At 38.8% G+C, this 14221-nt stretch overlaps 2 protein-coding genes across 11 annotated transcripts in view; one reads left to right on the top strand and one right to left on the bottom strand.

Annotated features, from left to right (window-relative positions):
- Positions 1-2491, bottom strand: part of MIER1 (MIER1 transcriptional regulator) — a 60678-nt gene extending 58187 nt beyond the window's left edge. For 3 of the 10 annotated variants that reach the window (XM_075999185.1, XM_075999204.1, XM_075999206.1), the window contains exons 1-3: positions 2390-2485; positions 1274-1374; positions 1140-1181 (exon numbers count right to left, since the gene is read on the bottom strand). In XM_075999185.1, coding sequence (XP_075855300.1) covers positions 1140-1181; positions 1274-1374; positions 2390-2456 — 210 coding nt within the window. In that variant the 5' untranslated portion in view covers positions 2457-2485. Of the gene's footprint in view, positions 1-1139; positions 1182-1273; positions 1375-2094; positions 2212-2389 lie in introns of those variants that run through there. The other 7 variants (XM_075999208.1, XM_012767196.3, XM_075999197.1 and 4 more) reach the window with 6 other exon arrangements.
- Positions 2492-2537: 46 nt separating this feature from the next.
- Positions 2538-14221, top strand: part of DNAI4 (dynein axonemal intermediate chain 4) — a 62411-nt gene continuing 50727 nt past the window's right edge. Inside the window, exons 1-2 of the mRNA XM_075999182.1 lie at positions 2538-2820; positions 13688-13853. Of these exons, the coding sequence (XP_075855297.1) occupies positions 2774-2820; positions 13688-13853 (213 nt within the window). The 5' untranslated portion in view covers positions 2538-2773. The remainder of the gene's footprint in view (positions 2821-13687; positions 13854-14221) is intronic.

Here is a 14221-nt window from a genome sequence, read left to right as displayed (position 1 = left end):
GAATTGTGTAATAAAATGTTTAAAGTTAAACTAAAAAGTATGGTTAATACCAAATTTATAGGGTCTGTGGTCCCAAAACAAAAAAATCACTATACAAAGCTTGAATCAATTAATGCCTCTTTAGCTTCTATTCCCCACCTAAAGCCTTCCTTATTTTCAGGCAAACCAACATTAATTTTTACCACACTAAGCTACTCAAAACTGCTATTATGTTGAGAAATTATTTTTAAACAATCTACTGAATCCTCCATTCAAAAGTTATTAAACAAGTCTATACAGGGTATGAGGCAGGTACACACACACACACACACACACACACACACACACACACAGAGAACCCCTCAGAGTTATTTTACCATTAATAAAAGCATTTAGGGTCACGATTTTCTTCAATCAGTACTTTAAACTAACCAATAAATAAACTTCTTTGGCAATTTACATATACCTAAGAAATAATCTTTTATTCCATACTAATGCCTAATTCAAACACAAGCAATATATATCTATACTATATAAATTTATCTGTTATGCAACTCAAAAAGGTACCTGAGAAAATGCACCAATAAAATACTGTATTTGTAACAATTTAGACTCTGGGGCTGGTTGACCGAAATAGATTAATACAACACATCAAAACCCTAAAAACAAATTCTATATCGAACAATATTCAGGGTCATGAGTCACTTTCGAGATTATTTTGTAAACTATTTTCTCAAATTTTTATATAAAAGTGACACACTACACCATATCTTCATGATGTGGAGGTAAAAATTTATGAATAATTACTAATTCAGTTGAAAATACCAAAAGACTTAACCTATTTTTTTAATGACATTTTAGATAATTGAGTTTACCTTTAACTTTAGTACGCAGAATGCAGATTGGAAAGCAGTAATGCATTACATTTGGAAGCCCCACATCTATGCAACAATCAGCATCATCTTTTTGTTAGATCGTTTTTTATTATTAACGCCACCCTAAAATATTTATATAGCCTTTTGGTTCTTCAAAGAACAGTTTTGGTTTTCCTTTTCATTCTTTTTACATAGAGTTATCCAGTGGCCCCACCATTTTATCAGAATATTACAAACTGATATGTTTATGGTTCTTACATTATTGACATGTTATTTTTATCTCACCCAAATTCTGGAAATTATTGGCCCATCAGCAGTTCTCAAACACTGGAACATATAAGAAGAGTAATATAACATTTATATTACTTGAGGGAGTTTGGATTTTCCCTCCCTTAATCTCCAAATGTGCCCCTGCCTACCAGCATCACATCCGTCTTGTCTGCATTGAACCTCAACCAGTTGGTTCTTAACCACGTCCGAAACTCAGCCAGGCACTGGGAGAATCGAGCGACCACACCATCTGGATCAAAGGGAAAGAGAGCCTCAGTAGCAAGGAGACAAACGATGATACCACAAGCTCACTATTCACGCAGTTTCACATCTTTAAAGATGGCCAGGAATTAGGACAAGCATCCCGTGACAATTTTAGAAAAACATTAATGAGCCTTGAGTCATGCAATTTGTAACCAATGGTAAAGGAATAAGAGCGACCCAATAAATAGGTCGCCTTATTCCACCCATGAGTGAAGAAGGGTCAGTCAACTGCAGGTCATCTTGGTTAAGCAGCCTCAATAGCCAGACTGTTCTTGTAACTGCATACGTGTTTTCTGCAGAATTAGTTTTAGCGTTGTAGGAAGCTTTAAATAAGGAAAACTGAAGCCCAGAGAGGGCTAGTGGCTCGCTCAAGGTCACACAGCATGCGAGGACCAGAGATGGGCTCCAGGCCAGGGACCTATGCATTACAAGCTGAAAGAACAAGGCATCTGGGAGGACCTCGTTCCCTCACAGTAATGCCTTCTTCGAGTCTCTCTTCCCTCCCTCACTCCGAAAAGGGCAGGTTGACCCTGCTCACCACAGGGGCTACAGTGAAAGCAGGAGCATCCGCGGGACTGGGACACAACTGGGGGAAATACAGGGGGGAAGAGGCGGAGCCACGGGGGGGTGGTCATCTTAGCCCCACCCCGACCGAGATCAGGGGCAGACAGGAGGGGCGGAAGCAAACGGGGCGAGGCGAACTCACTCCGCAGCGGAATCCCAGCGCGCCGCCGCCACCGCGAAGGCAAAAAGACCGGGCTAGGAGGGGGCGGGCGGCGATGGGGAGTTGCGCATGCGCCTTCGGCAGCCGGCGCCGCCAGCGCGGGGAGGGGGCCAGGCGCGTTCTCTCTGGCAGCCCCTCCCCGGAAGTTAAAGGTCTTCCGGGCGGTACTGTAAGGTGGGGGAGGGGAAGAAGAGAAAGGGGATTGAGGACGTCTCAGAAGCCCCTCATCCCAAACAGGAATAGAAGGAGAGAGATGGTTTGTGGAGGCTGCACTTACAGCCGCTGCCGCTGCTGCCGCCGCCACCTTCCCTGCTGCCGCCGCCGCCTGAAGAAGCCCCATCCATCCGCCTGCAGCCCGGAGACTCAGAGCCTGGGAGGGGCCTGAGGCCCGGGCCGCCCGCCTCCTTCTTCGAGTCGTCGTCCGGAGCTTCCTCCTGCTCCACCAACCCTCTGCCCTCCCCTCCGCCTCCGCCCTCCTCCTCGGCCTCATGCCGCCAGCCAACCGCGCGGCCGCTTGTTGAGCCGGGCTCCACCGTCTCCATGACGCCCGGCAAACATTCCCGAGCCTCAGCTTGATCTGCTAACGCCGGTAGTTGGGGTACAGGGAGTCCAGAAGCAGTGAGGAAAGGGGTGGTGGACCACTTCCCAGCCAGTCGCCACCATGCCAGTCTCTCCACCAAACACTCGCAAGCAACAGAGCTACGCGTCGTAAGTTCCAGCGCTAAAACTGTCGTAGTCCATCCCCGTGGTTCTCAGATTTGGAAGAGGGTTGCCTTATTGCATCTGGGTTCAGTCTGCAGCCCTCGAAGCTCCCAGGCGGCAGTGGCTGCTGCTGCGGCCTAGTACAGCCTTTTCCCTGTTTTGTTTTGTTTTTTTTTTTTTTCTTGGTTTGGTTTGGTTTTGGGTTTTTTTTTTAGAGATGAGCTCTCTCTGTTGTCCAGGCTGGACCCTAACTCTTGGGCCCAAGGAATCCTCCACCTCAAGCTTCCCAGGTATCTGGGACGACAGGCGCATGCCACCTCGTTGGCGGCCTAGTACAGCCTATTAAAAACCACTATGGCTGTAGTTCCAGGTCTTTGCTCTGGAAAGACGTGGTTTGTTTAGAACCACCCTTTTGCTAGCACTTAAAGTTTTTTTTTCGATTTGCAGTTTCTCAAGCTTGATGCCTTCATGTTGTGCCCAAATACTCAGGCACCTCAGCCTCTGTGACTCACTAGTGTGAACATTACTGTGGTCCATAGTAGGTTTTTCTCTGCCAGCTCCTCATACCATCCTCCCTTAAAACTCGTTTCTGCTTATAGTATTCTACTGTTAGGCATCAGTTGAACAAGACTGGAGAAAAGCAGCTCTGCGGACTTGCCTCACTTATAACTTGAAATGGTTCCTTAGTACTATCCACTAAGTTTCACTAAATTCCACTAAAATTCCTATATTCGTTTGCTTTCCCACACTTACAGATCACTTTTGTTCTCTCTTCTCATACCAACATCTCTCCTCTCCTCTTCTTTCCAGTCTCCTCCAGCTTAGCCAGTTTTTCTTCAGTGGAACTTGTTGAAAGTTCTTGGGCGAGAACTTTGCATTCTTTCTTGAATATGGTACTCAGGCTTTTGTCCATTCTACAACTCCATCAAAACAGCTTTTTATTAAATTCAGTAATACCTGTGCAGCCAACTGCAATAGCCAATTCACAGTTTCATTCTTAACTGACCTACCAGCAGCCTTGATCTAGTTTATCACTTCTAGACTTTTGAAACACTTCATTTGGTTTCTGGGACACCACTCTTTCTTAGTTCTCTCCTTGGTTCATGGCTACTCTTTTTTCACTGTTTTGCTGGTACTTTTTCATCTCTTCCATAACGACAGTGATACATCTGAAGGCATACCTTCTGAGAAATACAATTGGGCAATTTTGTTATTGTGTGAGCAGGATAGAGTGTACTTACACAAACCTAGATGGTATAGCCTGCTATACACCTAGGCTATATGGTATAGCCTCTTGCTTCTAGGCTACAAATCTGTACAGCATCTTACTGTACCGAATACCATAGGCAGTTGTAACACAATGATAAGTATTTGTGTATCTAAACATAGAAAAGATAATACCTTGTGCTTCAACTTTCTGACAGCTATAATGTTTCGTCACGAGGCAATAGGAATTTTTCAGCTCCGTTATAATCTTGTAGGACCATCATCATATATGTGGTTCCTTGGCGGAAACATTGTTATGCAGCCCACTAATGTATAGGAGTGTCACTGGGTCAGTTCTTAAACCTGTTCCCTTCACTATTGTCTTTAAAAATCACCTATAACAATGATTCACACATTTTTATCTTTAGCCAAGACCTCTCCCAAGAAAACAAACTTAAAAAAATACCTGCATTTAAAAGTTAATAGATATCTCAAAATTTATGACCACAACCAAATATATTTCTTTTCTAATTAACTCTGCAGTCTTTCTGATTTTAGCAAATAGCAAATTCTACTCTTTCAGTTACTTAGGTAAGAAACCTTGGAGTTACCCTTGACTTTTCTCTTGTACCCCCCTCTGTAAGCAAATTCTACCATTTCTTCCTGCACAAAATAAACCCAGACTACCACTCCAGTGAAAGTCACAGCATTGCATTGCAGTAGCCACCTAAATAGTCTCCTTGTCAACACTTTCCACATAATAATCAGTGTGGCGCTTCTGCTAAAAACCCTTCTCACGTTTTCCCTGTTTCACTCAGTAAAAGCTCACATCCTTACACAGCCCCACAGAATCTCACTTTGGTCTCTTCCCTTTGGCTAGTTATACTCCATATTGTTACACAACTATCCTATATTCCCACTTTGGGGCCTATGCATTTGCTGCATTTCCAAATATTCTTTGGAATATTGTGCCTGGGTAATCTCTGATTCATTTCCTTCAGATATTGCCATATCAAAGAGCTCTCTATCGGCGCCCTACATAAAAGAATACGTCCTCTTTCAGCACTTCAGTCCCTCACCTTTCCTTTATTTTTGCATGAAACTTATTCCTAAATATATTTATACCTGTATATTAATCTTTCTTCACCTAAGGAATAGTACTCCACAAGGGCAGAGATTTTTGTGTTGTTCACTGCTATATCCACTATTACCTAGAATACAGAGGGTGCTAAGTAAACATTTGTTGACTCAATGAATGAATATGTACTTCAGGAATATTGGTTACTGCTCATAGTGTCTGGTTTTTGTTTTTACCTTCAGGTATGGAAATCTCAGTGTAAAATTAAATTGGATTTGTGAAAATTAAAAAATACAAGTCATACAACTCTTAACAGTAGCTGAGAGACTGTTAGAAAAACTCATTTGGAAGTTTCTTAAATACTAACACATTCACAGTAGAGTAACTATTAAGGAGAGGATGGGCTGGGAGATAGAAAATAGTATAGCCTTCACTTTGTGAGGCAGCCATGTTACCTAATTAAAACAAAATTTCACAGACACTAAAATTTACAACCTATTCATTTGACCTAATATGTTATTTCTCATCTTCTTCCTTTTAGGACCTAATCCTGCTTGGAAAGGATCTCATGAAGCAAATATTTATCAGTTGTTTACTTCCTCACTGCAGTTTTTCCTGTATTAGATCTTTTTCTTTGACTTAACAATATTGGACAAGTCTCCCATTGTGGCAGAAACAACCCCTGACTCTTTTTTCAACCATTTTGTCCCATTTTTCTGTCCTTTTCCTTTATTAATTCCCTACATGTTCACATTTCCTTTTGATTCTTTCTTAGAGTTTTTATCTCTTATATTACCTACTTGTTCTTGCATGTTATCCACTTTTTCCATTAGAGCCCTTAGCATGTTAATCATAATTATTTTAAATTCATTGTCTTAAAATTCCAAAATCTCTGCCATATCTGAGTCTGGTTCTGATACTTGTGTTATCTCTTCACACTCTATTTTTTGCCTTTTGATATGACTTATAATTTTTTGTTGAAAACTGAACATACTGTTACCAGGTAACATGAACTAAATGGGCCTTTAGTGTGAGATTTTGTGTTAGTATGGCTAGTGATTAGGCTGTGTTTACTGTTTGCTTTAGCTATAAATGTGTAAGACTTCATTTTCCTCTAGTGTTCTTGTTTTTGCCTCTTCTATATTTTAGGTTTCCCGGGTCACTTTTTCTTACACAGTCAGCTTTGTAGTTCTTTTAGTTGTAATCCCCTGTTATACAGGAGACCTGTTTATATGGTAGTAAGATGTAGGGGGAGGGGAAGTGTTTTACAATCCTATGATTAGGTCTTAGTCTTTTAGTGGTCCTTTGTCCCTGGGTGTGACTTTCTCAAATGCTTCTCAGCCTATTTTTTTCTCCTTAGGTGGGACAAGATGGCTAGAGGGGAGCCAGAGTTGGGTATTTCCTTTCCCCATATCAGGCTCTAGTAAAACCCAAATTGGTTAGGCTCTGGTAGATTAGCTTTCTGTGAGGACAGACCTTTGTTAAGGAGAACAGAACATTCTAGGTGTATTTCAGATAGCTTACTTCCTATCCACCTGCTGCAACACTGAGGAAGCTTTTCTCTGATCTTCATTCTGAGAACCTTGTGGACTCATGGAGGTAAAACTCATTAAAGTGTGGAGAGCCCCTGAAGTTTTTGTCTTTCCCAACCTAATCTGCACTCAGTCTTCATTCAGCAACCAGAAATTTCTGTGTTAACATTACCTTTGTAATATTTTTTCCATTGCTATTTAGAAATTACTCAAAGGTCTATAATGAATAACCTAAAAGTTTCAAAAGTCATGAAATTGAATGGGCTTTCTTACTTTCCTATCTCTCTGCAGCATTTGACAAGATTGATTTTCCCTTCCTTCAGATTTTTCTCAATTTCTTTAACCCTGAACTTCAGTAGTTTGCTAATTACCAGCCTCTTTTCTGGTTCCTCTTCTTCTCTGCCTTCAGTTTCTCTCCTTGGCCATAGTATCTTCTTTTTGTTTCTTCAGGCTTTTATTTTGGGACTTAATTCATTTATGATTATCTCCATGCAAAGATTCTCAAATCCGAATCTCCAGCTCTCGCTTTTGTGCCCTGAAATTCACTTTACTCTTGCATTTTCAGCTGCTACCAAACAGCTCCATCAAGATATCACTCTGATATCTAAAATTGAACATGTCTACAATTTAACTTATTGTGTTTTAGAAATAAAAACTATTTTAGTTATTACCCTAACTCTATAAGGCAGGTAGTATAATTAACCTCAATTTACAAATAGTGAAAGTAGATGGTAAGAAACTTGCCCAAGAACACATAGCCTATGAGTTATTGGATGAGTGTGGGTATTTAACTTAAATTGACCTTTTTGAGTTTTTCTCATTTGTAAAACATGGCCATTATATATATATATATATATATATATATATATATATATATATATCCCAAGTTATTATAAGAGTTAAATTAGAAAGCATAGGTGGAAGTCCTTTGGAATTTAAATTTTGTGTCATTAAAGTTACTAAGTCCTGTGATTTCTATATCTGCTATGTTTTAAGGACATTAAGAATATGTTTTAATCAGATATGATAAGACACATAGATATGGAAATGACTGTCATGAAGACATGAAGAAAGTAGTTTGTTTTTTTTTCTTAATGCCTACAGATTCCTAGAAAGAGGAGTCATGTTATGCCACGCTACACAGGGTAACTACATGTAGAAGCACCCAGGTCAGTCAGGAGGCAGAGACAGTTAAGGGGGAAAACCTGGACAAGAGTCTTCATTGTGATTTCTGTGGAGAGGAATGGACTAAGCAGTAAGCAGGTTTAGGATGGGCTAGTTTGAATAATTTTTGTGGGTTCTGAGTCTTAGAGGCTGTCTTTAGTTGTGTGGTGTCTGTCCCTGGGGTAATTAAGGCAGGTGGATATTGGCCTAGATTCTGAGAGCTAGGTGGGGGCTAGATAAAGGAGATGGTCTGAGTTGTCTCTAAATGGGTTTATTTGCATATGAAAGGTGTGCCTGCAGGCTAGACTAGTCATTAACTTAGAATTTTTTACCCCTGGGGTAGGGTGACAGTCACTCCAGGGTCAGTAAGTGCTTAGATATCAAAGCATCAAAATATAGAACATAAAAAAACATGCTTAATACATGCTATATATTGCATGTGTTTTATTTCTGCATTTGCCACACCAGATTAGGCTTTGATTACTTCTTACCTGGACTATTCCCAAATGATCTTAACTAATGGTCTTCTTGCTTCTAGTGTGTTCTGTATACCATTAAATTTTTCTAAAGCACACTTTTGGTCCCTTTACTTTTCTACTCAAAAACCAAAGGCACTCTCTTTTTTGTGTAATATATCTCAAAGACTTAGCCTGGTTATTTTATTTTTTCAAACTTTAACCTTGTTTTCCTTCATGCATCTAATTGAATCACATAAGGTAACCTGTATACATCACATACTTTTCTGCCTTCATGATTCACAGTGATCTTTGCTCAAGATGTATTCATATCCTGCTCCTGTATCCCTGCTCACCTTTACTACACACATACACGCATACCATACACTTCTTTTGAAGTCGATTTATCATTCAAAGCCTAACTCAGATGTTACCTTTGTGATTTCTCTGTTTACACCTCTGGCCGTAAGTAGACTTTATCACAACTGTCATTTGATCTTATATATACCTCTTTGAGGCAAGTGCAATTTTGTGCTTGTATTATAGTCACATACAATCTAGTATTTAGCTCTTCTCTTAGATTATAAACTCCTTAGAGTCCATATCCTATTTGTGTTAGTCCATTTTCTGTTGCTATGACTGAATACCTGAGACTGGGTAATTTATATAGAAATTTATTTCTTATAGTTCTGGAGGCTGAGAAGCCACAGGTCAAGGGCCCACATCTGGTGAGGGTCTGCAGAGTCCTGAGATGGCTCATGGTATCACATGGTGAGGAGGGGACATAGTGAGCCACTCCCGTGACAACTGACCTAATTTTTGTGATAACCCATTAATCACTAATCCTTTAATTCATTAAACTATGAATGGATTAATCGATTCATGAGGGCAGAACCCATATGACCCAATCACTTCTTAAAGGCCCTACCTCTTAATACATTGGGGATTAAGTTTTAACATGAGTTTTAGGGGGGGACAAACATTAAACCCATAGTAATACTGTATGCTTGCTAGTTCAGAGCCTCATGTATAGTGTTTTATAAATAACTGTTGGATGAATACATGAAATTAATTTGGTTTAGACTGGAATAACTTTCATCCCATTAAACTAAGAAGGGGCTTAATACAGGTACTTTTTCTGAAGCCAATTCTGCTTTTCCTGTTGGAATTATTTACTTGATATTGAGATTTATGTATGAGTAACATGCTATTGATATGCCTCTTTTTTACATAGACATGATAGGTATTTATTCTATAGATAACAGTTGAATACATTATATTTTCCAGTTGCTGCCCTAGATACTAAAGATATGGAAGTGAACAAAACAGATTAGGTCCCTGTTTCAGGAAACTCAAAATGTAGAGCTACATGACTTCTTGTAGCATGATTCCATTTTTCAGGCAGAACTTTCAAAGTGGTTATCTCCTCTTGAAAATCACTTTATTTACTGCCCGCTAATTTGCCTCTATAGAAACATCTGTATTTTCTAACAGGATATATGTGTTAATATCATAGATTGCTAATATAACTGACCTCTATGAATTTCTTTAAAAAATCAGTCTGGGCTGGGGATGGTGGCTCCGGTTTGTAATCCCAGCATTTTGGGAGGCCAAGGTGCGAGGATCACTTGAGACCAGTAGTTCAAGACCAGCCTGGGCAGCATAGTGAGACCCCAACTCTACAAAAAATTTTAAAAATTAGCCAGACATGATGGCATATGCCTGTAGTCTCAGCTACTCAGGAGGCTGAGACAGGAAAATTGCTTGAGTCCAGGAGTTCAAGGCTGCAGTGAGCTATGATTGTGCCACTGCATTCCAGCCTGGATGATAGTGAGATGCTGCCTCAAAAAAAAAAAGTAATCTGTACTTTCTGTCTCTACTTTTCTACTCTTTATCAGGTACAGTGCTAAGAACTGGGGATGTAATAGTGAACATAATAAATAGGTCCCCTTTCCATAAAACTTACAGTCTAAAGATTTTGGGGAGTTCAGTGGTAATATTCTCTCATAAGATCCCAGTAACCACCTAGTTGGTAAATCTAACATCATTCTTTGCTAATTTTTTCATTTCTATTTGAGTGCTTATAAAGGAATAAAAGAGGAAGAATTGCTTTGTGAGTTAATTTGATCTGATTTTATTATGCATCTATTTTTTTTTTTTTTTTGAGACAGAGTCTCGCTTTGTTGCCCAGGCTAGAGTGAGTGCCATGGCGTCAGCCTAGCTCACAGCAACCTCAAACTCCTGGCTCAAGCAATCCTTCTGCCTCAGCCTCCCAAGTAGCTGGGACTACAGGCATTCGCCACCATGCCCAGCTAATTTTTTGTATATATATTAGTTGGCCAATTAATTTCTTTCTGTTTATAGTAGAGACGGGGTCTCGCTCTTGCTCAGGCTGGTTTTGAACTCCTGACCTCGAGCAATCCGCCCGCCTCGGCCTCCCAGAGAGCTAGGATTACAGGCGTGAGCCACTGCGCCCGGCCTATTATGTATCTATTAAGTTTGAGATGCCTCTTAGACATTCAGGAGTAGACTATGAAACATGCATATGGCCGAGCCTGGTGGCTCATGCCAGTAATCCCAGTACTTTGGGAGGCAGAGGCAGGAGGATTGCTTGAGGCCAAGAGTTCCAGGTTACAGTGAGCTATTATTATACCACTGCTGTCCACCCTGGGCAACAAAGTGAGAACTCTGTCTCTGAAACAAAATAAAACAAAACAACAAAGCATGAGTATAATATGAAGATTGTGATGCTTTGAGTTGAATATAATAATTTGGGGATTATTCATTCTTTCAATAAACTAAGCAGCTACAGTGATACTATAAAATAAATATTTAGTCTTGGACCCATTTTCCTGCCATACAATTCCTAAAATCCTTAGAATCTCCCAAGTGGTGTCTTTTATATGCTAATGAATTGACTGATGGCTTGTATCTCCTAGATGGAGGATGCTTGTAGTCCCAGCTACTCTGGAGGCTGAGGCAGAAGGATTGCTTGAGCCCAGGAGTTTGAGGTTGCTGTGAGCTAGGCTGATGACAGGGCACTCACTCTAGCCTGGGCAACAAAGCAACACTCTGTCTCAAAAAAAAAAAAAAAAGAATTATGCCAGAAATTGTATTAGAGAGATAGCCAGTGGTTCAGGATATAAAACTCTTTAGAGGATGAAAGAAGGGAATTGGTAATGAGGGTAAACTGCCATAAGAAAGTGGAATATTTATGGTCATTGAAACTGTGGAATTTACTCAGGGATTGTATATATAGTGAGAAATGAGATAACTAGGGTTTGAGCCTAAGTGTAATCTGTAATAGAGGAACCTAACAAAGGCAAATGGAATGAGAGGATTGGATTTTGGTAAGGATGGACAATATGTCAAGGAGGAAGAAAATAAGAGAGTTGAAGTTAATGGCAAAACAGTGACTCAACTGATAAGTTGTAGATTCAGGATTTAATAGAGAAAGAAGAGAAATAAAAAATGTACTGATTATTTGGTAAAAAATGGAAGAGTCAGGTGATTAGAGATTTCAAGGAGTTTGAAGAATAGGAGACAGTGGTGTTACAGAATCCAATTGGAGAAGTCAATTTTAAGAAGGGGGAATGGTCAACTGTCAGATGCTACAAAGATATGTAGTGAAAAGAGACCCTTGGATTCAACAATTTGAAGGACTAGGTGATTTCAATGAAAGTAGTCTCTATACAGTAGAAGGGAAGAAAGCGAGCTAGATTATAGTTTTGGAGAAATAAGAAGAGTAAGTAGGTGGCATTATTGACTAATATTTTAAGAAGTTAGACTGAAAGGAAGGAGAGATACAGTAATAAGTAGAGGAAAAGATAGTTAAAGGAAGAATTTTTAAGTTGAGATAACTGGGGCATAATTATATGCCCACAGGGAAAAGACAGAAGGAAATATGATAAAGGAGACCTGGAATTACTGATGGAGAAGAGATCCTGGGAAAGCAGAAAGAGACAGATTTCAAAGTGCAGAGAAAAAGAATGGCAACGCTTTTGCTGAGAGAGGAAAAGAGAGATAAGGATGGATTGAGATGAGTTTATAGCAGGTAGAAGAAGAATTTAAAGAAAGTAGCAAAACAATTTGAAGGAGGTTTTACATGATTAATACTTTGTTTTTCAGAAATGTGGGAGTAAAGTCCTTTAGAGATGGAAGGGAGGAGGATTGGGTAAGATACTTTAAAAGAATGTAAATTTTAAATAGTACACAAGTGGAATTCATTTACTTATTTATTAAAAAATTTAGTGCCTGTGATATACTAAGCACTGTGTTGGGTGTTAGTAATACAGCAATGAACAAGACAAAGTTCCTGGCCTAAACATGCTCACATTCTGTAGAGGAGTAGGCAACAATAAACAAAATGTCAAGTCATGGTAAGTGCTATGAAGAAAAATAAAATATGGAAACTGGATTAATTATTGCCATTTAAAAACATTTATTCTTGTCTGATCTTTTATGATTTCAAAAGTAAAAGTATTATTAAAAATGATTTCTTTGAATCCATATTTCCTTTTTGTAATCTAAGGAAAAATCACCCTCATTTTATAGAAGTCCACATTATAGAGTACTAAAAGAAATAAAATGATAAGGTAGGTCCTTAAGGAGTTACAGAATAAATCCAAAAGTAAAATTATATTTTTTCTCTGGGATACAAGTATTTTGACCGTAACTTCTTTTTTTTTTTTTTTTCTTTTATAAACTCTACTCGTGTGGAATGACCGTAACTTCTTATTAAAAATTATATAATTTGTGCAAGCAGGAACATGATACTCTTTCTCAAGTTTTATTTATTTATTGATGGATTGATTTTTGTAGTGATGGGGTACTCGCTGCGTTGCTCAGGCGGTCTTGAATTCCTGGTTTCAAGCAGTCCTCTCACCGCTGCCTCCCAAAGTGCTAGGATTACAGGCATAATAACCCCCTGTTCCCAGCTATTCAGGTTTTATTAATCATATTTAAATCTGCCTATGTAACTGCACTGTACACTCATTTGTGCTTACTATGTGCCTGATACCTCTTAACCACAATACATAAATTATTTAATCTTTATAACAATCTCTGAGTTAGGTACTATTATTACCTCCCCCTTCACAGATAAAGAAACTGAGACCTAGAAGAGTCAATGTAGAATTTGGATCTGACTGCGTGGGTTCAAATCTCAACAGTAGTAGTAATGTTGTCCCTTAAGCCTCTGTGACTTTATATAAAATAATATTAATAACTTCTTAGAGTTGTTGTGAGGGAAATGACATAATGTATGCAAACTCTTTAGAATTATGTTTACACATAAGATCTCAAGTGGCTATTTCTTGTTATATATTTAGATCGTTCATATGTTTCTGCAGGAAATTCTGCTTTTTTATCATTTGTTGATTTCTCTTTTCGATCCTGAATCCTCTGTATTATACTTTCTTTTTCTTATATTGGAACAGAACACAAGCAAGGAGGTCTATTAGCATTATTAGTCCAGCAAAAGTACCTTCAGCAAAAGGATATGTTAGTGCAAATCAAAGCCGAATGGCTGTGTCAAAAGTCATGGCAGTTGTACCTGAAACAAAAACAGAAAAAGTGAATACTCCCAGCACAAAGACAATGCAGGTAATATTCTTTAGAATTCTGGGTTTATTCGAAATGATACTATGAAAACTTTGATTGGAATAAAATAAAATATGCTGCTTTCTAATAATTACTCCTAATTTTGAAATACTGATTTTGTTAGCATTTTTACCATATAACATTCCTTACAACATAATATTGGCAGTTGGCACCTATGACTAGTTTTTGATAATAAGAATATTGGAGTGGAATGAGAAAAATCTACACATGACTTTAAGAACTAGTTGCTTGTGGTATTAATTACAGCTATTAATCATGCACTACAGCTGTCATCCACTCTTCTCAGCAATGTGCTCTTGAAAATATCACAAAATTGTCATCAAGTCAGTTAATTTGTCTCATTATAAAAC

This window comes from Microcebus murinus, chromosome 2 (genome assembly GCF_040939455.1).
Source record: "Microcebus murinus isolate Inina chromosome 2, M.murinus_Inina_mat1.0, whole genome shotgun sequence".
Lineage (NCBI taxonomy): Eukaryota > Metazoa > Chordata > Mammalia > Primates > Cheirogaleidae > Microcebus > Microcebus murinus.
This window is presented reverse-complemented; position numbering and strand designations above follow the sequence as displayed.